The sequence below is a fragment of the Bos grunniens genome, chromosome 9 (assembly GCF_055505025.1).
Source record: "Bos grunniens cultivar Pamir isolate PY7600 chromosome 9, Bosgru_T2T1.0, whole genome shotgun sequence".
Classification (NCBI taxonomy): Eukaryota; Metazoa; Chordata; class Mammalia; order Artiodactyla; family Bovidae; genus Bos; species Bos grunniens.
In genome coordinates, this window is record NC_141173.1 from 70690603 (window position 1) to 70716873 (window position 26271).

The following is a 26271-nucleotide window of genomic DNA, read 5'->3' on the forward strand; positions in this document are numbered from 1 at the left end:
ATAAAAATGATATTAGTTGTCTCACAGGCTGGTAATGAGTAAATGATTAGATGGCTCTCTAAGATCTTTGTCATCTTTGTGGTTTCTCTGAAAGAGCATGCTTATGTCTGTAAGGCCAAGCTAACCAATTAGTTACAACTTTTTTTTTTCTAGTTACAATTGTGATTCACATTGATCATTGAACATCTGCAAAATATGTCTGTTTTAAGAAAATATAAACCATAATTCCATCCCCAAATAACAAACTAATTAATTGATTCAGCAAAATTTTATTTGTGCTTTCTTTGTGTGTACCAAACCTTGTTCTAAGCTTTTGGGATACAGAAATCATTCCATCCCTCCTCGTCAAGTGGAGAAGTCTGATAATAAGCCAGTACACAAATAAATACACTCTATCTGGTAGTTTACATTCCCTATCTCACATTCCCTATTTTTTGTATTTTATTACAGCATTTTTCCCATATGTATAAGTGGATATACGTGGAATCAGGTTCATATTATGTTTTCTGGCCTATCTTATTTGTATGTTACATAATACAGAGGAAAATAAAGGAAAATACCGTAGCTGAAAGATATGTTTAATAAAGGAAGAGGAGATGAAGGAAGAGAAGAAGTTGGGCTCTAATATAAATGTGTACAGAATGAGGAACTGAAGATGTACTAGAGTCTATCCTCTGAGGTAACAGGAAAGCCAAGCAGAGCACCACTCGGCCAGAGAGAGTGCAGTTTAACATAAAGCCACTAGATGGCATTAGCCTTTCTTCTTGAAGTTTGAGCACCTTCGGCTCAGTGAGCTGTCCTGTGGCTTAGGACAGCATTCTCTCTAAAAAAAAAAAAAAAGATTAAAATATATGAACATGATTAAGCTTTACTTCTGTTATATTATAAGTTTTTAGTAGTGTGGGTTTGTAATATATAAATGTGAGTTCTCCAAATATTTACTGTTAAGGATATGAGATCAAGTGGTATAAGGATATGAATTAGGAGACCAATAGTCCAACATGAGAAAGTGCCCATGGGTTTGACAGCATGGACTATGGGCTCTGGAAGGAGAGTCCAGCCACGGTAATACCTCTGGCTTTCAGTCTTTATTACTCAGTCGCAAATTGTGAGCTTTGTACATTTACTAGCAAGCAGTGAGATATAAACAGAGCAGCAGCCCCAGAGTTCAAGTTGTGAGAACTTGGCCATATTAATATGCCAAGGCTTCATTTTCTCAGCTGCAACACATCATGAACCTGGTTTTGCTATTCTCTTGCTATGTGAACACAAAGTAAACTAACTTACGTCAGAGGAATTGTTGACCACAGCCCTAACCAGAGCAACAGGAAAGTCTCACCTGATTAGATCTTGGGGTTATTCTATCTCCAGCTCTTAACACATGAAGCTCAGGCTACCTGTTTTCTAAGTTAAAATACGTCATCTTTAGTTATAATGTTCAATATTTGATGAGTAGATTAGATTCCATTTTTGAAAATTATAGCAAATTTCATCATTTAATATAATCTATGTTCCTCCTTCTCCTCCTTGTTTTGCCCTTTTAAAAATGTTTTAGATTTTATTACTTTGGAGGAACCCAGTTATTTGAAGGAGAAGACAATGGCAACCCACTCCAGTACTCTTGCCTGGAAAGTCCCATGGACGGAGGAGCCTGGTAGGCTGCAGTCCATGGGGTCGCTAGGAGTCGGACACGACTGAGCGACTTCACTTTCACGTTTCACTTTCATGCATTGGAGGAGGAAATGGCAACCCACTCCAGTGTTCTTGCCTGGAGAATCCCAGGAACGGCGGGGCCTGGTGGGCTGCCGTCTATGGGGTCTCACAGAGTCGGACAAAACTGAAGCGACTTAGCAGTTATTTGAAACTAGTTGAAGTAATGTTAAAGTTCCCTTTTAGATAACATGAATAATAGCTTTTTATTTTATGAATGGAAACTGACAAATCATCAGTAAGTCCAGGCACCTTTCTCACAGTGGAGATAGACATAGTCCCCACTAAGGATAGTCACCCAGGCAGAGAGGATGGCAACAGTTATAATCAGGTGTAGCAACTGTTGCAATGGGATCAAGGACAAGGCACAAGGAAACAAAAAGAGTGATTTCACACTGCAGGTACAAATGCCAGAGAATGTCAGAGAACACTTTCTGGAGGGCCTGACTTCTGCTCTGGGTTTTGAAGACTCAGGATGGGTTAGGCTACATGCTGTGACACAAGCAGGTTTGCCCAGGCAGTTGTCAATCTGAGCATTGTACAGAGACACTCAGCCCAGAAGATGAGTGAGAGGGGAAATCTAACCCTTGCTCAGCTCAACAAGCCTTGACAGGCTGTGTTTACAGGAGGAGAAGGACCCAGTTTCCTTGCTGGAAGGCACTCATCTGCTTGCCAAGCCTTGAGCACTGGCAGCTTGTGATTTCTCAGAGGTGCTTCTTTCTCTGATTGCTCAGCTCAGAGGAGTGGAGTACTTTATTATTTTTTTTTTTTTAAGCCAGTAGGAGCTCTGGGGCAAAGGAAGGTAGAAAGATAGAGTCAGGTTTCCAGGCAGAAGGATCAGACTCCATCAGTTGAAAGTAGATCCATATTGCTAGAGCGCCTAGTGAGTAAAGCTGACCTCTGCACAAAGGGCCTTATTTGTCATGACTAAGGAATGTGACTTTGTGAAGAAAGTAGGAGACCACTGGGAGATAGAAGGTGGCTCAAGGTGAATAGATTGGGATTTGCATTTCAGAGAGCTCACTCCAGCTGCCCTATGGAGGAGGATGGTCAAGTGAGTAGCATGGAGGCCAGTTAGAAAAGTGAAAGTGTTAGTAGCTCTGTCGTGTCTGACTCTTTGTGACCCCATGGACTGTAGCCCACCAGGCTCCTCTGTCCATGGAATTCTCCAGGCAAGAAAACTGGAGTGGGTAGCCATTCCCTTCTCCAGAGGATCTTCCTGACCCAGAGACCCTACCAAAGTCTCTTGCATTGCAGGCAAATGCTTTACTACCTGAGCCACCACAGGTCATAACCCATTCTTCAGCATGATGACAGCCCCAAGGGAAGCTACGGAGCCGTGGGGGATGGTAAAACTAGTTACTTAGCACACTATTGGGCAAATACATATGGTGAACTTACGACTTAGACTTTCCAGGAAGTTACTGGCTCACTTTATTCTGTCTCACATTTGTACTCATTAAAACATGTGTTTCCATTTCCAGCAGGGGTATATAGTGTTAAATACATTTGGGTGTGTGTGTGTATGTGTGTGTTATATGGAAGATTCTGAAGTTCAGAGTCAGGATAACCAGTTCAGGTCAGATCCATCATAGCACAGAACAGTGAGAATAGAAAAGAAAAGCGCAGGGAAAGTGACAGATATGGCAGAGGAAGATAGGACTTGGTAACTAATTGGGTATCAGGAGAGGTCTTGCTCAGTGTCCATCTTTGTTGTTATCCAGCTGTGGCAGAGAAATGGGGCCTTGATTTTGACTTTGTTAATTAAACACAGAGAAGAGAAAACAGAATTTGCTCCAAGAGATTTTAGATAGTACTTGGAATTTGAGCTAAATTTTGAAAGATAAAATCACCCAAGTGCCAGCTTCCGTTTTTCCATATGTAATTTCCAGAGCCAAATTAGTGTTTGGAACACTTGAACATGAGTAATTAGGAGAACAAATTTCTAAAGTTTTCATTTGGAAAACCATAGAAAATAGAGTTTTTCAAACACTATTTTTGTCTTTTGCTTCCAAACGCAGTTTTGTAATACTAATGTTTTTCTAATGGAGTTGGATTAGGAGTTGGAACTATAAAAACAAGCAAACAAAAACTAGATTTTTTTTTTCCTGAAAACAGAAAAATAAATAAAGGATCAATTTTAGAAAATTTTATCAATGACTTGGTTCAAAAGACCTTTTCTTTCTTTCATTCATGAATACTCTAACTTGCCACACAGAATTTAAAACTGAATTCACCTCAATCAAATAGTTCCAATAATCTTAGGAAAACCAAATATTTATTCAATAAGGATAAAAATATTTTTTAAAACAAGTTTTACCTTCTACCAACAATTTTATTAGAATTAAGATGACATTAATTTTAATTTCTAATTAATTATTATAATTAAGATGACATAATTTTAATAGAATTAGAATTAAGATTTATTTTTTATTTTGTGATTTATTTTTATTTTTTATGTAAAATGAGTGAGAATCAGTTATGAATTTTTAAAAGGTTGAGTATTTTTAAGACACTAAATTAAAGCCTGTTCTTAAGGCTACAATGTAAATAACCAAAACACTGTGTATATGAGTGAATGTGTGTGTGTGTGTGTGTGTGTGTGTGTATTTGCCCATGGGGTTCAGTTCAGTTCAGTTCAGTCGCTCAGTCGTGTCCGACTCTTTGCGTGGGGAGAAGTCTTTTAAGGCCCAAGTTTGGTTACAGTTGACATTTTCCCTTGCGGGCCTACTTTGAGGACTTTGCAGGTGGCGCTGGTAGTAAAGAACCCACCTGCCAGTGTAGGAGACATAATGAGACCAGGGTTCAATCCCTGGGTCAGGAGGATCCCCTGGAGGAGGGCACGGCAACCCACTCCAGTATTCTTGCCTGGAGAAGCTCATGGAGAGAGGAGCCTGTCAGGCTACAGTCCATAGGGTCGCAGAGTCAGACATGACTAAAGCAATTCAACATGCACACTTAATTTGAACCAGTATAAAATTGTTGTTGTTCAGTCGCTAAGTTGTGTCTCTTTGCAACCCCATGGACTGCAGCTCACCAGGCTTCCCTGTCCCTCGCTATCTCCCAGAGTTTACCCAAGTTCATGTCCGTTAAATCGGTGATGCCATTCATCTCATTCTTTACTGCTTTAAATAATTTAGGTTCATTTATCACTATTTTATTTTCAAGTATGAAAACTGCATATAAAATTGCTGCTGCTAAGTCACTTCAGTCGTGTCCGACTCTGTGTGACCCCATAGATGGCAGCCCACCAGGCTCCCCCGTCCCTGGGATTCTCCAGGCAAGAACACTGGAGTGGGTTGCCATTTCCTTCTCCAATGCATGAAAGGGAAAAGTGAAAGTGAAGTTGCTCAGTCGTGTCCGACTCTTCCCGACCCTATGGTCTGAAGCCTACCAGGCTCCTCCATCCATGGGATTTTCCAAGCAAGAATACTAGAGTGGGGTGCCATTGCCTTTTCCAATAAAATTGCTAATATTGCTCAATTCAAAGATTAAAATGTGAAAATGTAAACAAAATACAAATGAATTGACTTTTAAAAGTCTTTCAAGTAATAGAACAACCTCCTATGGAAGAAAATCCCAAAAGTTAAATATAAACTCTGAATTTAAAGAATATACTGGCTTTTCCTGCTCAAATGTTATAATGAACTTACCCTGAGTTTTCTCTATCCATATTTTCATATTATTTCCCTAGACATACCAGCCATAAAATTGATATTTCCCCCCAGTTCCAAAGATATATTTTTAAAGTACTGAAATGCTTAAAGAAATATATTAATGAAATTAATCTTAATCACACAGACATGGCTGTGTAAACACTCAAGTAAGCCTGAAGACAAATTTTATAAAAATATGTGACTTTGTTTATCTTTCTCTTAATGTTTAAGAGTCAAACATTTTTAAATTCTATTTATAGATGCTGGAATTCTCCTTCCTTCTTTCCTACCATTCTCTTTGTTCCTCTGTGGCTGTGAATTTGAGCATGAAAATAAATATGTTTATGCTATTGTTGACAGAAAATTTTACTTATATAAAAGCAGAAACCACATCAAAACCTAGAAAGCTCAGTTTGCAATAAGGCCTCATATCAAAATAGACTGATCACAGTGTAATAATATTTTTTTTTATAGGAATAGAGCATATTCATACTGTGGAGGAGGCAACCATGGTTATGACAATGAGTTTAAGAGCATGGAGGTAACAACTTATTGCCTTTTTTAAAACAAATATTTATTGAGCACCTACTTTGTGGCAGACAATGTTTAGGACTCTTGAATACATTTGTGAACAACACAGATAAAGACCTCTGCCCTCGTGAAGTTTTCATTCTAACAGGTGGATATAGACAATTGGCATAACAAAGCAATATGCTTTGCTGATTATCTTGGGAAAATATATATGTGTATATTTGTATTCTTGTCACCTGAAAGTAACTGCTTACCCATGTTTGATTCTGTTCTCCTAGTTATTTATATTCTAAAACAATTAGATCTGTTAGACATAATGTAATTAAGTTACCTTTAATTAGAGCAGGAAATGGCAACCCATTTCCATATTCTTGCCTGGAGAATCCCATGGACAGAGGAGCCTGGCAGGCTACCATCCACGGGGTCACAAAGAGTTGGACATGACTGAGTGACTAACACACAAAATCAGCTAAACATAAATAAAAATATTTAGGTCTCTTTATCCTAAAAGTAAATGAGAGATGTATTTGAGAAATCAGTGAGCAAATATAAGTTGTACAAAAATTCAATGCTTAGAAATTTCAACATTTTTTGCCATGTAGTAGTAATATATATGAATGATGATATGAAAGGAGTATAAAAGAATATATGATTTGTGTGATAAATTTCTAATTTCTATCATCCAGATATTGTAGAACTGTGCTGGCATTAATTGTCCACTAATACTTGTATTATCCTGGTTTGTTGACATAGGAGATGCTATGGAAGTAGGTGGATTTAGAAATAAACACAGTATAGATTATACTTGATTGCACTTAGTACAATATCATAGGTAGAAATGATGCAAAAATCATTTTCAAATCTGGAAAGCAGCCAATGTTTATTACAACTATAAATAGAATATTGAAAAATTGTGATCACTCCATTGTACACCTGTAACTTATATAATATTGTACAGCAACTATACTTCAATAATAAAAAAACATACAGCAAAAAAAAATTATGGAAAGCATTCCTTACAGAGCAATAAGATATGAATAGAAGAGTTGTTAAATCATATCTCTTGTCTGTTTTTGAGTTTACATGGCATTTAATAACTGAACTTTTAATGCCTAGGCTATCTTTTTGGCACATGGACCCAGTTTTAAACAGAAGACCGAAGTTGAACCATTTGACAATATTGAAGTCTATAACCTATTATGTGGTAAGTATATCTATATAAATTCAATAATCAAATGTGAATTGAGTTTCAAAAATATGAATTTTGAAGTTGGTGATATGCTGATATCACTTCTAGGTGATATCCTAGAAGTAGATGCTCTGCCTTAAGAAGACAGAAAGTAGAAAAAGACGAGGGAGAAATGTTTATTAATCAGAATTATTCAGCTATAAGTGTGAGGTTTTTTTAAGTAATGATAAACACTAGACCTTGGGAGTGGAGAAGGAAATGGCAACCCGCTCCGGTATTCTTGCCTGGAGAATCCCATGGACAGAGGAGCCTGGCGGGCTACAGTCCATGAGGTCACAAGAGTCAGACACGATTGAGTGGCTAAACAACAACAGACCTTGGGAGATCAACTTTTCTGTTAGTTACTATATGAAAATTTGATAGAGATTAGATAAATAAAATTACACTTCCAACTTCTCAAAACAGGAATAGCACACCTAAAAACAGAAGTATTTTCTTGTGATTACAGACAGAAAGCTTCTGGAATAAAAGGAGGTAAAAAAAAGTCCTGGTGGATCAGCACTTATTACACTCAATGTTAAAAACCTTAAAGAACTAGAGTTTGGGGAATCTAACCCACCTTCCTGCTGGTATACTTACCTCAGACCACGTACCACTTAGCAAGACAATGAACAAGCTGCAATTTCACCTTTCACTTTAGGAATTCGTTAACAAATTTGCTCCCAATTGTCACTCTTATTAATCTTGCCACTGGCTTGTGGTAATTGAATGTGACTTAGATACCAAAGACTATCCATTTAAAAAGAATGTGTTGTAGCCTTAACAACTTAAAGTCTTGGTTCCCAAGGCTGAGTTTGTGGTCAGGGCTGCTGGCCCTTTTTAGGGAGGGTTTAAAAGGAAAAAGAGAGGATGGCAGTTCTAGGAGAGATCTCTTTGGGGGCCTCAGCAGGAGCCACGTACAAGGGTATGTTGGTGCAAGATTTGTATGTTCTGTTTTTATAGGGAAAATTATTTTAAGCAGAGTTCACCAGTTTATTACTTTAAAAGTATCTGTACTTAGAGAACTTTCCTATAACTAAGTAAATATACTATAAGTAATATTATAAATTATTTAACTTCTTTAAACTTGTTTTTACTGAAAGGGTGGCTCAGAAGTTAAGGAATCCGCCTGCAATGAAGATTCAATCTGGGTTCAATCCCTGGGTCAGGAACATCCCCTGGAGAAGGAAATGGCAACTCACTCCAATATTCTTGCCTGGAGAATCTCATGGACAGAGGAGCCTGATGGGCTGCGGTCCATGGGGTCGCAAAGAGTTGGACCCAACTGAGCGACTAAGCACACAAAATTGTTCTTACTGAAAGTATAGCTTTTTATGCTGCTGCTGCTAAGTTGCTTCAGTCGTGTCCGACTCTGTGCGACCCCATAGACGGCAGCCCACCAGGCTCCCCCGTCCCTGGGATTCTCCAGGCAAGAGTACTGGAGTGGGGTGCCATTGCCTTCTCAGAGCTTTTTATGCTAGAAAACCATGATATGCTTAAGGCATAAAGTGACCATTTAAGCAAAGATACCTTTCTCTGGAGTAACAGAAACAGTTCATGAATATTCCTGTGGCTCATTTAGAGCAACTGCTTCTATTTTCTAGAAAGACGAGGTAGGTAAATTGAGAAGGAAAGGGAAAGCTGGTAAACCAAACGGCATATACAGCAGAATTTATTAAAGAAGTAAATAGCAGGTGTTTGCTTTCTATCATCTTCTGCATAGATGTTGCTGCCTTCTAATTTAAAACTCCTTTGAATTTACTTTTTAAACAGATCTGCTACACATTCAACCAGCACCAAACAACGGTACCCATGGTAGTTTAAACCATCTTCTGAAGGTCCCTTTTTATGAACCATCCCATGCAGAGGAATTGTCAAAGTTTTCTGTTTGTGGCTTTACTGCTCCATTGCCCACAGATACTCTAGGATGTTCATGCTCCAGACTACAAACTGTAAGTAATAACTTGATGGATCCATAAGAGTGTAAAGGGCAAGCTCATCTATAACCAGGGTAGCTAACGACCAGGTTTCTAATTTAGCTCAGATATTTACTAAATAAGTATGTGGTTTCTCTGAACCTTATCTGAAAATAAGAACGACATTGCAAGATTAAGTTTTTGAGTATGTTTTGTAAACTGGAAAGCACTATTTGGCAATTGTTACTCCATGGTGGGCTATCTATCCCTGATCATTCGAAACAGTGGAATCCTGGGGCTCTCTTTGATTTCCCTCATAAACTACCTCTCCTAAAGCTTAAGAATCATATGGCCAAACTTGGTTATTTCAGAACAATAATATCTAGAGGGGCCAAGGACTGAGATCTAGCATCAGACACACCCACTAGAATAGGTGGTATGGCGTCTGATCAGCAGGAAGTCTAGCGTTTTCAGTGGGAGGTATTTGATCAATGCTTGGACACTGGTTGACAGTCAGCACTGGGAAGGTCTTTTTAGAGGTTAAGTGCCAAAGTTAGTTCAGGAGTAGGATTTCAGATTCCTGGAGACCCCCATCAAGGTGAGATTCCAGTGCTAAGAGGGGTCTCCCAAAGGCTAGCAATCAGAACAGGAACTCAAAATACAAGGAGAAAACCCCTACACCTCTGTAGGAATTGGAGCACATGGGTGGGACTGGGATTTCAGAATGGAACTGGAGTGCAGTTACCAGGAGTCTATCAAGCTCAAACTAATGTCAAGGTACACTTGATGCCAAGTTCCAAGGGTGGTTGTAAAGCTAAGTAATCAGTTGCTGCCTCAGGGAAGAATTGTTTCTTACATTCAGGGGACAGGGAAGACTTTCCATTCTCTAATCCTCAAAATAACATTATATCACAGAAATAAAGGCATAAATAAATTACCAAACAAAAATGATTTAAAGGGACAAAAATCTAAGCTTCCTGCAAAAAATCTAATCTACACTGAAGATCAGAGTAAGGGTGTGGGTTTCCTACTGCTCCAGATAACCTCAGTAGAACTACTGTTTAAAGTAATGATAAAAATGCTATGAAGCAGGTGTTTTATTCCGCTCTTTAGAAATAAAGAGGACTCTGAAAAGTTAGGTGAATTGTCCAATGTCACAGAAGCTCAGTCTATCTGATTGGAAAACACAAGTTCTCTGTAAGGAAGGTCCCTTCCTGCTCAAAGTGTGGTCCCAGGATCAACATCTGCTTTACTTGCAAGCTGATTGGAGATTCAGAATCTCAGGCCCTTCTGAGGTCAGGCATACACTGAACCAAAATTTGCATTGAAGCAAGACCCTCAAGGGAGTTGCATGCACATATATTAAAACCTAAGAAGCCCTGGGATGTTGTCATCCCAGCTTAGTAGTTGATTCCAGTCATAGTCAAAATGATCAGCCTTATCAATTTTTTCTTTGCAACTTCCCACACAAAAAATATATTCTTGCAAGTAGTAATATCTCCGTATCTTTAAGTTAGTGAAAGAACTGGAATTTAAACTCAAGTTGCTGCTGCTGCTGCTGCTGCTAAGTCGCTTCAGTCATGTCCGACTCTGTGTGACCCCACAGACGGCAGCCCACCAGGCTCCCCTGTCCCTGGGATTCTCCAGGCGAGAACACTGGAGTGGGTTGCCATTTCCTTCTCCAATGCAGGAAAGTGAAAAGTGAAAGTGAAGGCGCTCAGCGACCCCATGAACTGCAGCCCACCAGGCTCCTCCATCCATGGGATTTTCCAGGCAAGAGTACTGGAATGGGGTTTGACTTTTTTGTTCAGTAGTAAAACATTTATGAGATTACTACAGAAATAGTCTTGATACCTTGTAAAACATATGTTGTTACTTTGATTCACTTCTTCCCCATCTCCCACATTATCTTGCAGAATTCTGACCTTGAACGTGTGAATCAAATGCTAGATCTCACCCAAGATGAAAGTAAGTCAGTGGAAACTATATTAAATCTTTGTTGTTTAGCCCTAACAAAACACCATCCTGTCTTTTTGGGCTTCTCTGAAATAAGCTTACAGTCTCTTTTGACCATGAAGATTTTATTGTCAGTACACAGGAGGGAAAAATACCACAAATCTAATCACAGCATCACAAGCATGCAATAGTTACACTGGTTCCAAGGATGGGACAAACTCCTTGAAATGGCTGTGCATCACCTACAGTCCTCTATTCACTTTTTTAGATGTGAAAAGACAAATTGCCTGGGTTTAAGTCCTGTGTCTACGGCTTGCCAGCTGTGTAACCTGGGCCAGATTACTTAACCTCTCTGTATCTCAGACTTCTCATGTATAAAAATAGTACTCATCTCATGTAACTGTAAGATTAAAAGAGCGGATGAGTAGAAAGAATTTAGAAGTGTCTGGTCTGAAGTAATGTAATTATTAACTGTTATCCCTTTTATTTTTTACTTAAAAATTTTTTTAATTGTGATATAATTGATATATAACATTATAGTAGTTTCAGGTATACAATATAATGATTTTATATTTGTATTTATTGTGAAATGACCATCACAATAAGTCTATTTAACATCTGTCCCCATACACAGTTATAATTGTTTTTCGTGTAATGAGGGTTTAAAAAGTTTGCTTTCAGTCAGTTTCAAATACGAAATACTGTATTATTAACTATTATCAACATGTTATCTTTTAAGTATTCTTGTACCAAACTCTCTAGGTCTGTTTTTGTCATTTGTAAAATGGAAATAGCTATTTTTAGACCTGTTACGAAGATTAAATGAGTTAACATATGTTTGTACTTAGAACAGTGCTTTTCACACAGTAAAAGTTCAGTAAATATGTTGGCTATTTTGATGATCTTCTTATAATCTACTGTTATTCCATGGCATAAATACTTTGCAGGATTTTTAGCCATCAGTGCTTGATGAAATCTAGATTATAATGGCAAACAAAAAAGAATAAATACATTAGGACATACTTTTAATAAAATTCCAATTTCTTTCCTAGGACAATAAGTATAGTAATTAATCTTTGTTATAAGTATGTGCTTTTAAGGTTTTATCTCTTCAAATATGTCTTGTGAACTGTAAGCTGTTTAGCTAAGTAATTTATCTAAGCCTTAGTTTCATAATTTGTAGAATGAAATAATAACACCTACCTCATTGGGTTGTTGTTAGATGCAAAGAGGTTAAATAAGTAAAAGAGTTACCAGCTGCTACTGCTAAGTCACTTCAGTTGGGTCTGACTCTGTGCGACCCCATAGACGGAAGCCCACCAGGCTCCCCCATCCCTGGGATTCTCCAGGCAAGAATACTGGAGTGGGTTGCCATTTCCTTCTCCAATGCATGAAAGTGAAAAGTGAGAGTGAAGTCACTTAGTCATGTCCAGAGTACCTGGAAAATAGTAATCCATCAGAGATAGGTGGTTTGTATGCATAGACCCCATAGACAGGCTCCTCTGTCCATGGAATTCTCCAGGCAACAATTATTTACTGCATTGGGTTGCCATTCCCTTCTCCTGGGTATCTTCAATATTGAACCTGGGTTTCCTGCATTGCAGGCAGATTCTTCACCATCTGAGCCAAGAGCTCAGAGCCAGGCTGTGCAACAGAAACATTTGCTAATTTTACATTTTTATTTTATGTTATTTTTATTTTAGTAACAGCAACAGAGAAACTAAATTTGCCATTTGGGAGGCCCAGGCTTATACAGAAGAACAAGGAGCCCTGTCTCCTTTATCACAGGGAATATGTCAGTGGATTTGACAAAACTCTCAGGATGCCGCTTTGGAGCTCATATACGGTCCCTAAACCAGTAAGTCCTTGTGTCCATTGGTCCACAGAGGCTGGAAAGAAATTGTAGTTTGTTTGGTTTTTCTTTCAGAGTGATACTATTTTTTAATTTATTTTTTATATTGGACTATAATTGCTTTACAACGTTGTGTTAGTTTCTGCTGTACCACAATGTGAATCAGCCATATGTGTACATACATCCCTTGCTTCTTGAACCTCCCACCCAGACCCCACATCCCACCCCTCTCATTCATCAGAGAGCACTGGGCTGAGCTTCCTGTCTAGTTGAGCTTCCAACTAGCTGCCTGTTTTACACATGGTAGTGTATATGTGTCAGTGCTACCTTCTCAATTCATGCCACCCTCTCCTTCCCCTGCTGGGTCCACAAGCCTGTTCTCTACATCTGCGTTTCTCTCTATCCCTGCCCTGCAAACAGGTTCATCAGTTTCATTCTTCTAGATTCCACATATGTGTTAAGATATGATATTCGTTTTTCTCTTTCTAACTTACTTTACTGTGTTTGACAGACTCTAGTTTCATCCACATCACTACAAATGACCCAATTTGTAGTTCTTTGACATTTTAAATGCTGAATTTTGATTTCCAGCAGAGAGACCTAAAGGAGTCCCCTGGGCCTGTGACTTGTAAGACAGTGTCCCAGGTTTTACTTACAAGTTCTTGCAGGTGCTACATGAGTGCAAAAGAGGGATACTTGGTGTTTTGCTTGAAGAAAGCAGAGTGTTTACAGGCCAGTTGGCCAACTGGTATGGCGGACAGAAAAAAGATTTCAAAGAAAAGCAACAGGAAGTACAGAGGCACACGTTTCACTTGGTATTTCCCAAGTATTGGTGGGTGTGCCTAAGAGGTGATGGTAATTTATTTATAAAAGGTTTTGTTATTTATTTGATTACTTTAAAATACTATACTATCTGTTGTGTACCTGGGTAGGTACAATAAACATAATGTGAATAAGAGGTAATTTTCTCATATAGGGTTTAGCACTCTAAGAAGTCAGGCTAGAGTTATATGAATATAATAGGAGTCAGACCTCTCCAGATTGAAGTTGAGAATCCAATGGTTTCAATCCTCTTTTCTTTTTTACTATTTGGCAAACTCCTTTTCAATTAATGTCACTGGGACAATTGGCTTCCATAAGAAAAAAAAAATCTCAGCTCCTTACTTGACACCATATACAAAATTAAATTACTGGTGAAATTGTAGACCCAGATGTGAACAGCAAACCCATATTTTCTCTTGTGTATATGTCTATGGCCTTAGGATAAGGAAGGAATTCATAGTACATAGAATAACAACAAAAACTAAAATAATTCAAAGGAAATTGATTAATTTACATTAATGTGTGGCAAAAAACTAAGTTATGGATGGATTTGCATTGCATATAAGAAACAAATGATGACCATAACAGGAGAAGGAAATGGCAACCACTCCAGTATTCTTGCCTAGGAAATCCCATGGACAGAGGAGCCTGGCAGGCTACAGTCCATGAGGTCACAAACAGTTGGACCTAACTTAGTGACTAAACCACCACCATAAGAAATAAGTGATGAGTATACAGAATAGTAATTAGGATCCAGAACAGGCAGTAAATTTCTGCCAATAAACAAGAGAATCACAAGCATTGTACTTAATAAATGGGCAAAAGATATGGACCAAGCAATTGAACTTCATTAACAATTAGGAAAAAATAAATAAAAGCAAAAATCAATCTGCCAAAAATTAACCCAAGCACTCATTCATGGCAGAAATGGTTTTATTTAAAGCATTCCCCAGGACCATACAGCTGCCCAGTAAATGTTTACTGAGTGAATACACTGGATAAATTAATCCCAACCATTATTTTTAAAGAGCTAAAGAGAAAGCAGTATTTCCAACCAGACTCCCAACCAGAAAGATAAATAATCAGGAAGCTATTTTTGTAGAGAAAATTGGTATTTTAGATACAAAGACTCTGATGACAAACCCCTACTATTACTGTTCTTGCTAAGGGTTCAGATATTCCATCTCTTTTTATGGAAAGGAAGCGATTGGTGGTATCCAGTTTATTTACTCTTCTTGTTCCAATTCAAGATTTTTGGAGAAAAATAAGCATATTTTCCCACAACTAATTAAGGCTTTATGTGTCCTCAACGCCAACTCTCCTGCTGACAATGGTTTAATTGTGGCCAGTGGTAGACAAGCACTCATGTTGTTTTCCAATATGGGCAAATATTTTACAAAGTTGCCTGAGTTCATATGTATGGTTAATGGTGACATCAATTTCTTAATAGGCACAGTGTTCATTTATTTGTGATTTTCATACAGTGAACATACTGTGAAGCATATTATGAAACAAATATGAAGTTATTCATTGCTTAAAATAATTTCTGTTGTTTTTGATTTTGAGAGGGGCAATATGTTCATGGCCAGTTTTATTAGTCAGTTTTCTTTTGAAAAATCTAGGTACCTGGGATTATGTGGTGGTAAGGAGAATGTTTATGTTTCTAATACTTTCCCCTGCTGTCTTGCATTCCTGAATTTATATGAGCTTTAGCGGAAACCAGAGGCAGAGAGATTTTAAGTGGGCTCAGACTAGGAGTTTAGTACAATTCTTTTTTTGTTATTGTTTTAAAACGAGCGTCTTTGTTACCCAAAGTTCCTGTCCTTTCACTGGTCCCACAGAACTGCTTGTGTATTTCTCCCTCCATGTGACAGGATGGAATTCTAGCAATTTTCTGCTTTCTAATTCAGAAATTACTCTGTTAGTATGTTGTGGTTCAAGATAATTACATACAAGGATGTTTTGAGATTCACATAAAAAATGTTGTAAATCAGCTCTGTGTTTTAAAAATCAGACTTTAAATAAGCACTTTTTGGAGCGTGGACCCAATTGGCTTGTGTTTTTAAGTTTTATGGAGCTTTTGTTTTTCTGTGGCTTTGGTGGGTTTTCTAATTGTTATTATTATCTCAGAAGAGTTTTGGGGAAGTAGTTGTGATTTGAAATCAAGGTCCTAGAGCAATTGTTTCAAAACTGTTAAGGTTGCTCAGACTGTATAAGGATTTTGCTTCTGTGTTTCCTCAGTAGGAAGATGTAAAGTGTTTGTTTTTCTCTGTTGCTAGGTAGAAAATTTAAAATAATAGCAAGAATTACAATTATTATTTAGCATATAGAATTCAGAAATTGAATATGAAGTCAAAAGGCTTTTTCAGAGAAGAAAATCTAGCACAGTTTGAAAGATATCTTCCCCTGCCTATATATAGGGTAAAGGAGATATATATATATATATATATACATATATATATATATATATACACACACACACATATACATATACATATATATATACATATACATATACACACATACATGTGTATACATATGTATATATTTCCAATGATGGAATTTTTACAAAGCCTTTTTTGTTTCTAAAGCTTGTTAGCACTGATATTATAAATTGTGACCCAAATATGTTGTGAGTCTTTAAAAACTAGGGACATTGTTGTGTATTGCAAAAGATTTTTTTGAACTGTAATAAGTATTTTTCCCTATAGAAAAAAAAAAAAAGAACACGACCAGAAAAATAATTTTAAAATGTGTATAATTGTTATTCTTACCATAAAGCAAGACAGCAGTTCTTCCATCTTCCTATAAATATGTTTTAGCTTTGACATTCAGCCTACAGATAAGGAGAGTTTATAATTTCAATAAAAATAATTTTATCCCTTTTTAAGTTCTGCTTTGTATTCATGCCCGACTAGAAATGAAAGTATCTTACTTTCCTGTCTGTGTTCATCATCTACTTCCCTTGAAGAATTTTGAGAGCTAGAGAGTTCAGATTTCATCTCAGTGTCTGAGTTCTATTTATTGTTTTCCTGACTTTCTATCCTCTGACTTAAAAAAACTCTAAGGAACTCAGAAAAGGTGGCAGGATGAAACATCAACTCACAATATCCTGGGTGTCTATATGGTTTACTGGTTTAGCTGTAAGTCTCCCTGGTTCTCTCACTTTGCAACATCTTTTTTTTGACCATACCTAGTGGCATGCAGAACTTCCCTGACCAGAAACTGAACCTCTGCCCCCTGCAATGGAAGCAGGAAGTCTTAACCATTGAACCACCAGGGAAGTCCCTACAACATCTTTATGTGCCCCTTTCTACCAAGTAAAGAAAACTGGTCATTCAGAATTGTTCATTATATGTTTTTGAAAGAATATGAATAAATGCTTTTAGCATTCTAGTATCCATCACCAGAAGGACAATGAAATAAATGGTGAGAGTGGATATACTGTATCTAAAACAAATACCTTCATATTTCTTAATCTGCTCCTTGTATTGGTGGTTATATCACTAAGGAGCTTCCTAAGAAAGGAAGAAATATATTTGAGGCTTCATCTCAAATGTGCATCTCAAAATGTTTTTATTCTAAATAATATGCATAATTATGGAATAGCTTTAGAATTTTAGAAATATGTTTTCTTCAAAATTAATAAGATATTAGACTTCTAATGTTTTTATATGCTTCTCCCTTTCTTCTATCTCTTGTTTTTAATTCACTTTTTGAGAAATAGCTGCAATTTCATTTTCTAGAGCTTACTGAAAATTTTATTTCTGCTGTCATATTTTTAAATCCCAAGAGCTCTTTCTATTATCTCTTTCCTTTTAAAATGCTTTCTGCTCTTTCTTTATGATAACATATATACACTCATCTATCTAAGAAGAGAGTTTTCTTCTACTCTCTGCATTGTCTGTTTTTCTTCTTGGTTTCTCTTCCCAACCCCATTGAATATATCTGATTGTCCTTGGCTGTCAGCTCACATTTTAACGGTGAGACACCAAGCTACAGGGCTGGGGCTTGCCAGCTGATAGGCTTCATTATAGATTAATTAGGAGGACCAGACATCTTGTTGGAGACTCTCAATTGTATCTAATTTTATTTTCAGGCTGGTTTGTTTTCCAAAGAAAGGACACTTCTAATCTGAATCAACATATACAGGGATGATGAGACTGGAGGGAATCTTACCGTTCAGTACATAGATTTTTAAATTTAATTCCATTGCTGTGTAGGTGTGCTTTGGCCTGGTTGTCCTTCTGGTTCAACCTCTCCAGTGAGCAAACATTCTGTCTGGCCTCTTTTACAGACTTTCAATCTATCCTCTTCTTTCCAAATTTACACACATCCCCTGTCGTTAGGAGACTCCCAAGCTCTGCGCTTCTGGTGTTCTACAGTAAGAATCAGCTTCTTTGGGCTTTCCCCAACCACAGGCTCTTGGTTGTCAATGTTCACTGGTTTACCAAGTCAAGGTTACAGTAGTAAACAAATATGTTTCTTTAACTTCCTGTTTCTGAAAAAATTTTATCACCTCTTATGTGTCTTTATCATTACTGTTCTTTTAGTAGGATTTCAGAAGGAAGCAAAGATAAATGTTTGTGTACAATCGAGTTGAGAAATTACTCAGCTTCTGTATGGTTTTTTCCAACTGGCGTACTGCAGTATGTTCTCCACCTGTCCTTCCCCTCATCATCTCCTATCTGCTCTATATCTCATCTTGGGGATAGCACACAGTGTAACTTGTCTTTTCCTTTGTTAACTGATCTTGTGCATTTTATTTATTTTCCCCCAACTTTATTGAGATATAATTGACATATAACATTGTGTAAGTTTACAATGTGTACAATGTGATGATTTGATATATGCCTATATTATAAAATAATCACCACATATGTTTTAGAGGTAGTCGTGATTTAGTCACTGAGTTGTGTCCACCTCTTGCAACCCCCTTGTTAGACACCATAGCTAATTTTTGCTTTTAACACAATATAGTGAATAGAGGAAGAGCATTCTAATTTAATTTAATCTTCTCTTTTATAAATTGCAAAATAATTTTTTAAGAAATAAGTATGCAGTGGGCAATAGAGAGTTTATGAATCAAAATCTCTGAAAAATTTAAATGAATAGCAAAATGTTTATATACTCATAATTTTTTGCTAATAAAAATATGACTATATAATACTATATCACCTTAAGTACTTAGGTGGCACATTTAGAGGATACCTGCTAGTAAATAAATTATTGTGTTATTCTCTAAATAAAGTTGCAAAGAAAATTAAAAAAAATTCTTATATTTCATAATCAATAAAGCATAGCTACAAATTTATTAAAGTTCCCAATTAAGTAAATTCATACAACTATAGCTTCTTTAAGTTAATCTTAGGTTAACTAGAAGTTCTTGTTCAATTGAAGAATACTATTCTTAATTCTATCTATATTTTTAAAATAAATTGTTTATATTTATTTTAAATTTTTAATTGCAAGCACAATATAAATTACCACCTAAAAGTTAGATCCCAAAAAGGATTTGGATTTTTAGCAGTAGCTCTCATTACTTCTCTGTACTCAGTTCAGGTTTTATTCTGCAAATAATCCTTTCCAAAGTGTATTTGATTTGCCCTCCCTGTGTCCCTAACCAGAAGGGAACCACAGAAGAAAACATTGCTGAAGACATCCATTTCCATCGCTTGCGTAGACCTGATTCACTAAGAAAATAGGAAAAGGTTAAATGAAAAACATTCTAGGGAAGTTACAAACCATATAAGGGGATGGGTGAGCCACACGTGGGCGTCATTTTTTTTCTTCTCTTCTCTCTTTCAACAGGGAGACACATCGCCTCTTCCTCCCACTGTCCCAGACTGTCTGCGGGCTGATGTCAGGGTGGCTCCTTCTGAGAGCCAGAATTGTTCCTTCTCTTTAGCAGACAAGAATATCACCCACGGCTTCCTCTATCCTCCTGGTTTGTATAACTCTTTTTTAGAGCAGCAGCTTAGAAAGCCCTCATCAGCTGGATGTGGGCATGTGCCTTAAACATATGCTCCCCACCAAAACTACCTGCTTGGGCTAAACTAGCTGCCCAGGAGGCTTCCAGTGGTTGTGGGCCAGCCTGGAGCTATAATAAAAACTAATAAATTTTGCAATGGGAACCACACATCAGCTCTGATCTGGCCCAGATGTTCAGAGAGTTCGGCAGGTTTAAGTTTAATTTTAAAACTGAAGTCTCTTTGGAGAAGGACACAAGCATCTATAAAAACAATTTTTTCTCCTGATGACTGGCCAAGCTAAGGCTTGCATGGAGAATGCAGCTGTGCGTATGAAGACAAATTAGCCTGGAATTTGGGCCTTTTGCTCACGCTGTATACCCAACAGCTTTAAACTGTGGATTAAGCAGCTGAATGAACTTGAAATATTTTTTCAGAAAGCTTTTCTCTTGGGAACATGCAAAAGCTAGTGTGATTTTTATAAAACTCAAGTCTCTTCTCTGTTCAGCAAGGGTTGTCATTTCCTTAATTTACTCAAGAAATTTTCAACAATTTTAACTTCTGGGAAAGGGTTTTCTCCAGATATTTGGCTTCGGTTTTCTGGAAGCCATAACCAAAGAGGTTACTTTAGAGATTTATAATTCAGAGATTCTGAAGCTTACAGTGGAGGAGAAAAGGCTCAATGAAAGCAAGTATCACATTGATGTAAAATTCCTAGCAGAATTAGGATAATAAACTGATGTATCTTACTACAATCTCTAGAGACAATTAGAGCTTCATCAAATGTATGTAAACCCTAGGACAAATCTTAAATAGTTGCAACATTTGATCAACACAAATTTTTAAATTCAGCCTTAAAATAGTGTCTGTTAAGCCTTAAGATACTGGTTGATTTATAAATGTTTGCCTTGATAAGGAAATGAAATGAAAAGCTAAACAGCTTGTCTCAAAAAATATTAAGGCTAGAATGAAACTCCCTTCTAATTTTCCATTACAAATTCTGTTAGCAGTTCCATTCTGGGCAAATTCTTAATTTTCTCTGAAAAGAAGATAATGTTTATTGACTTTCCAACTTTCAGAGTTTAATTTAAAAAGTAGAAAAGTCATAGAGGATCTGAGGACTGTGAACAGCATGTGAAATCTTAAAGAAAAAAGCCAAAATCTCTTGCTTCTCTTTGCCTTTCGGTGCCCATACATTGGCCTTTCAATAGAGTATTAGTTAAGGTAGCCAAGTGCAGTTTAAATGTAAATAGTGTTATAAGAAACACTCATAGGCTTGCAGGAATTTAAATCCTCTCAATATTTCAGTGAGAGATGCTATGAGACAAATGAAGCACAGAGGGACATAGCATATTGCCCAAGTGGATCAGCTGTGGGCAGCAGAGCTGGGATTCCAACCCCAGGAGTCTGGGTCCAGAGTACACACACCCAGCACACACTCTGCTAGACGTCATGTCCATGAGTCTTCAAAGCCAATCATTTGTGGTGCTGTGAGCAGTCTTCCTTGAGTTAAAACTCTCTTTCTTAAGAAAATTTTATTTTGGAATAGTTATTTATCACAGCATTATTATCTTATGTATATTCAATAATGATGCTTTCCTATCAGTATTATATTTGCTTTAGAAACTGGTGTAACAAATTATCCACAGACTCAATGGCTTAAAGCAACAGAGCTTTATTTATTCTCTCAAAGTTCTAGAGGCCAGAAGTCTGAAATCAGGGTGTCAACAGGGCCACATTCTCTTCCCGGGAGAGAATCTAGGGGAGGATCCTTCTTTAGGTCTTCCAGCGTCTGGGGGCTCCAGGTGTTACTTGGCTTGGAGCTAAATCAGTCAGTCTCTGCCTCCATCTTCACATGGCCTTCTCCTCCAAATCTCTCCTCTTTTCAACCCTCCTTTTCTTTATAAGGATACCAGTCACTAAAGAGCTTCTCTGGTGGCTCAGCTGGTAAAGAATCTGGCTGCAAGGCAGCAGACCAGGGTTCAATCCTTGGGTCGGGAAGATCCCCTGGAGAAGGAAATGCAATCTACTCCAGTACTCTTGCCTGGGGAATTCCATGGACAGAGGAGCCTGGTGGGCTACAATCCGTGGGTCCCAAAGAGTTGGGCACAAGTGAGCAACTAAAATGTTCACTTTCTTTGTAAATTCAGTATAATCTTATCTTGAAGCCTTAATTTAATTACATTTGTGAAGACACTATTTTCCTACCTATCACCTTCTGAGGTGATGGGACGATAGGACATGGACATATCTTCTTGAGGGTCACCAACTGTCTGCAAGGTATCAGATGCATAAGACTGCTTGAATTATGAATGACGTCTACCAGAGAGTGCTTTGTGACGCTGTGTTTTGTGTGTTAATAAAGTTACATTAATATGTAATAATAATAGGCCTATTACATAGAATGCTATATTTTCTTTTGTAACTGGAGTTAATAAGATTTATTTGTTTTGCAGCAAATAATAGAACTTCCAATAGTCAATATGATGCTTTAATTACAAGTAATTTGGTCCCTATGTATGAAGCATTCAAAAGTAAGTATATACTTAGATTATTAATTTTAGTGACTCTTTGAACTTATGAACTAGACACATCCTTAACTGAAATTTGTTTCTGTTATTAGTCATTTTGTTCTTATGTTTTAAATATAGAAACAGGAAGGATATGTAACTTAAATTCTTTTCACAAAAGAATTAATTAAAGGAGATAATTACAAAATAAAACTTTACAAAATTGTACACATTTGTATTTATATATATACAATTGTATGTAATAATGCAAATGTATTATTTCTATACAAAATAAAATTTTTCTAATACTCACCATAAGTAAATGAAATGTGTTCATCCCGAGTCATAATTAAAAAAGCAGTATATATGTTCTGACTATTGTTTAATACTGTCTCCAAAGCAATTCAGCCCTAGGAAGTCCTTTGGAGACATATTTAACTATAATTTCAAGACTGCAACTGTATCAACAACAAAACCTACCATGGATGTGGCTGTTTAGTTTTTCTGCTTAGACTGTTTGCAGAACTCCTCAATGACCACTGACAAGTATTGAAGTAGAATTGGATGCTATTTAAATGTACCTGTTTATAACAGAAAATATTTCCGTGTTCAATAAAGGTAGATACTTTAAGCACTTTATTCCTTTATTTTTAGCCATGTGGGATTACTTCCATAGTGTTCTCCTTGTAAAATATGCCATGGAAAGAAATGGAGTCAATGTGGTTAGTGGACCAGTATTTGATTATGATTATGATGGCCATTTTGATGCTCCAGATGAAATTGCAGAGTAAGTAATTTGAAACCAAATGGACATTTTGATTTAGCAATAGGGTATCATAAGGGGAAACCTAAATATTTTAAATTAAAACTCAGTATTCTATTATATAACATATTTATGTAGAGATATAATTATTGACTATTTTCAACTAGTCTATCAAAAGACTTCACAAAATTTTTTTAAGGTAAAGACTTAAACCAACAGGCAAAGAAAAAAATGTCCAGGAAAGGTTTATCAAATTTTTTATTTGGAAAATTTCTAAACTAATGAGAAAGGAAAACAGTTTTGTCGCAGCTAAGGAAGTAGGGAATGCTCACTGTGCTATCAGAAAGTAGAGAACCAGTTCAGCAATAAATAAAAACAATCAAGAAGTGACTATTCAAAATATTGCCCAATAGTTCAAATAGTGGATGATTCATGAAAGTATCTCACAGGAGAGATTATAGGTGTCCTGTAGAAAACTAGTCCTGTTTATCTTTATAAACTTTATATTTACAAGTATCTTTGTAAACTAAGCTGTATATTTCTGTACTAAACCTGGTCATATAGATTGCTAGGAATTACTCCTGAATCCAGGACACAGGAACAGGAGTTGAAGTGTCATCCATGATTTTTCTATTATCAAAATAGACTGTACTAAGCTATGGTAATGTCTAAGCCTAGACTATGTAAAGCAATGATCTCTACTTATACCTTCTGATAAGATAACATTTATGACCACTAATTAAGCTTGTCACCTTTTAAATTTTGTTTGCCTTGTCCTTATGTCAGTGTTTATTGATCCTGTCTTTCTCCATTTAATAATTCTAGCAAATGCTTTGATAGCACTTTACTCCATGCTAGGTATGCTTCTAAGCATTTACAGATACTTTATTTAATCTGAGAAAGATCCTCATGTTAGATCCCATTAGCTCCCATTTAGAAAAAGAAACTGAAGCACAGAGAGGTTAAGAAACTTGTGTAAGTTCCACAGCTAAGTAGTGAAGCCAGAACCCAGGCAGTCTAGCTCTGATTCTAAATCACAGTAACATAGTTATACCAGTTATACCGTACTTATACCAGTTCATTTTCCTTTTAGTGGACTCACACTAATAGCTTACCTTTATTTTGCACTTGAAACTTTTAAAGGCACTTTTATATTTATTATCTGAGACTAAAGGACTGTCAGATCAGCTGTATGAATTTATCCCTGTCTATGCTGTGAAAATGGTACCACAGGATCACCTCCGTGTTAAAGTTGAGTAAACTTAGAAAGTCATAGAATATTAGAGGATTAGTACACATCCAATGTCTAGTAGAAGTGTGCAGCTAGTCTTGGAATCCCAGATCCTTCATTCCCAGCCCCTGCTGTATTAGGAAATGTCACTAGAAAGTATAAAGTCAACAAAACTAGGAGGCAGAATATCATGCTCTTGCTTTTCTTTGTGTTCTAATATTTTCCATGATAGAATGACCAAGCTTGGACTTCTGTAAATCTTGATTCTGGCTCAATAAGGCTTAAAAATGTGTGATAAGATTTTATATTTTCTATTTATTTACTTTCTTTAGCTATAATTTTACCTTGGTGTTTCTTTAAAAAAAAAATATATATATATAGACGCATAATCTTCAGAAGCAAAAGTATAATAACATCAAATGTTTTCAATTATGCTTTTAGCTATGCAGTCAACACCAGTGTTCCCATCCCAACACACTACTTCGTGGTGTTGACTAGTTGTAAAAACCAGAGCCAAACCCCTGATGCCTGCACTGGGTGGTTGGACGTCTTACCCTTTGTCATCCCTCACCGACCTACCAATGTGGAAAGTTGTCCCGTGAGTATGCCCCCAGAGAGGCCCTGGGCCCAGAGAAAATGATTCATCAGAGCTCACCTGGCCTTTCAGAAAGTGGTTCTGACTACAGTACATATTTTAGGTGTTTCCTAGGTTAGAGTTGTACTAAATGTGACCTCATTTTTGAACTTTCCCTTAGACTACTGATCTCTATGTAATTAACATTAATTTAAACATGAATATTTAAATATTAATGTAAACATTCATATGCTTACATGAACATGTGTTTATCTATGCTTGTCATATATATTTTGTTTAGATATATTTTACTCACATTCACTAATAAGGGAAGGGTTGTAGCTTATTAATCTTTTATTCTGAATGCACACCTTAAGGTTCTGTCCCAATGTTGGCACGAAATTAATGCTTCTCAAGTGACTATGTAAATATAAAAATCCCATCAACTTGAAACGTGAGGTCCAAAAATATATATATATATTATGTATATATATACTTTTTCCTAAATATATACATATATTTACAAAATAAGTTGGTTCAAATGACATTCCTTGTTTAATATCATGTATTAGGCCACTTCAAAATCTTGTGGATCAAGGCAAATTACATGTAAATATTTACTTTGACTTCATATATGTTCTTCATAGAAAAAATATCCATCCTGGTAATTGGTCTTTACTGAAGTCATTCAACAAATATATTGAATACCTTGTAACTGCACAGTATCATGACAGATACGTTTTAGAATGCACCAGGGAGGAATATATTGTCTCTGCCCTCAAGGAGTTCATATATAACTTTGATATGTAAATTATATATGTAAATGAGATGCAGACACACTAATGGGTTACTTGATCATATAAGAATTATTTTAAAAATTAGAAAGTAAGAGACACTACAAAGTTAGGATTCATTGCCAAATACTGTTATATGTTTCAAATTTGAAACACATCTAGCTGGAATAATCCATAATGGTTACATAAACTGAGATGGAAGTAAGGCCCTAAAAGATGGGCATCATTTGAACAGAGTGAAAAGATTAGAAAGACTTTTCCATGGAGATAATGAAGGGAGGGACTTGGTAACTGCCTGGATGCAAGAGCCAAAGGAAAATGGAGAGTCAAAGCTGAATTAGAGATTTTAAATGTAGACAATTAGAAAAAAGGGAAGTTAGGAATGAGAACTATTTTGGCAGGTAGGTAGGATAATTAAGAGTAGGCACATCTGATTTGTAGAAATGGGCGTTCACATGGAAAATCCCATGGGCTATTACGGATGGATTAAAGCTTAAATTCTAGGCCAGGTTGAGATTCCTCTCTATTCTTTCAGGTATTGAACACGTAACTGCCCTCACCATGCTGTGAACTCTGGGTAATACACAAATAAATCAGACATGAATTATAGCAAAAAAAAAAAAAAAGGCTCATAGTCTAGCACTGAGAAGCCTAGTCAAACAGAGAAAAGAAAAGTAAATGGCACAAAGAGGGACAGGTAAAATTGTTGTAGGATCTCAAAGGAGAAATACTTTCTGGTAAGGAAAGCAACATTCTAGT

At 36.7% G+C, this 26271-nt stretch overlaps 1 protein-coding gene across 1 annotated transcript in view; it reads left to right on the forward strand.

Annotated features, from left to right (window-relative positions):
* ENPP3 (ectonucleotide pyrophosphatase/phosphodiesterase 3) overlaps nucleotides 1-26271 on the forward strand; it is an 88298-nt gene that overhangs the window by 56806 nt on the left and 5221 nt on the right. The window contains exons 16-24 of the mRNA XM_086316475.1: nucleotides 5841-5907; nucleotides 7014-7101; nucleotides 8899-9077; nucleotides 10958-11009; nucleotides 12701-12855; nucleotides 19483-19618; nucleotides 22097-22174; nucleotides 22805-22937; nucleotides 24586-24742. Of these exons, the coding sequence (XP_086172601.1) occupies nucleotides 5841-5907; nucleotides 7014-7101; nucleotides 8899-9077; nucleotides 10958-11009; nucleotides 12701-12855; nucleotides 19483-19618; nucleotides 22097-22174; nucleotides 22805-22937; nucleotides 24586-24742 (1045 nt within the window). The remainder of the gene's footprint in view (nucleotides 1-5840; nucleotides 5908-7013; nucleotides 7102-8898; nucleotides 9078-10957; nucleotides 11010-12700; nucleotides 12856-19482; nucleotides 19619-22096; nucleotides 22175-22804; nucleotides 22938-24585; nucleotides 24743-26271) is intronic.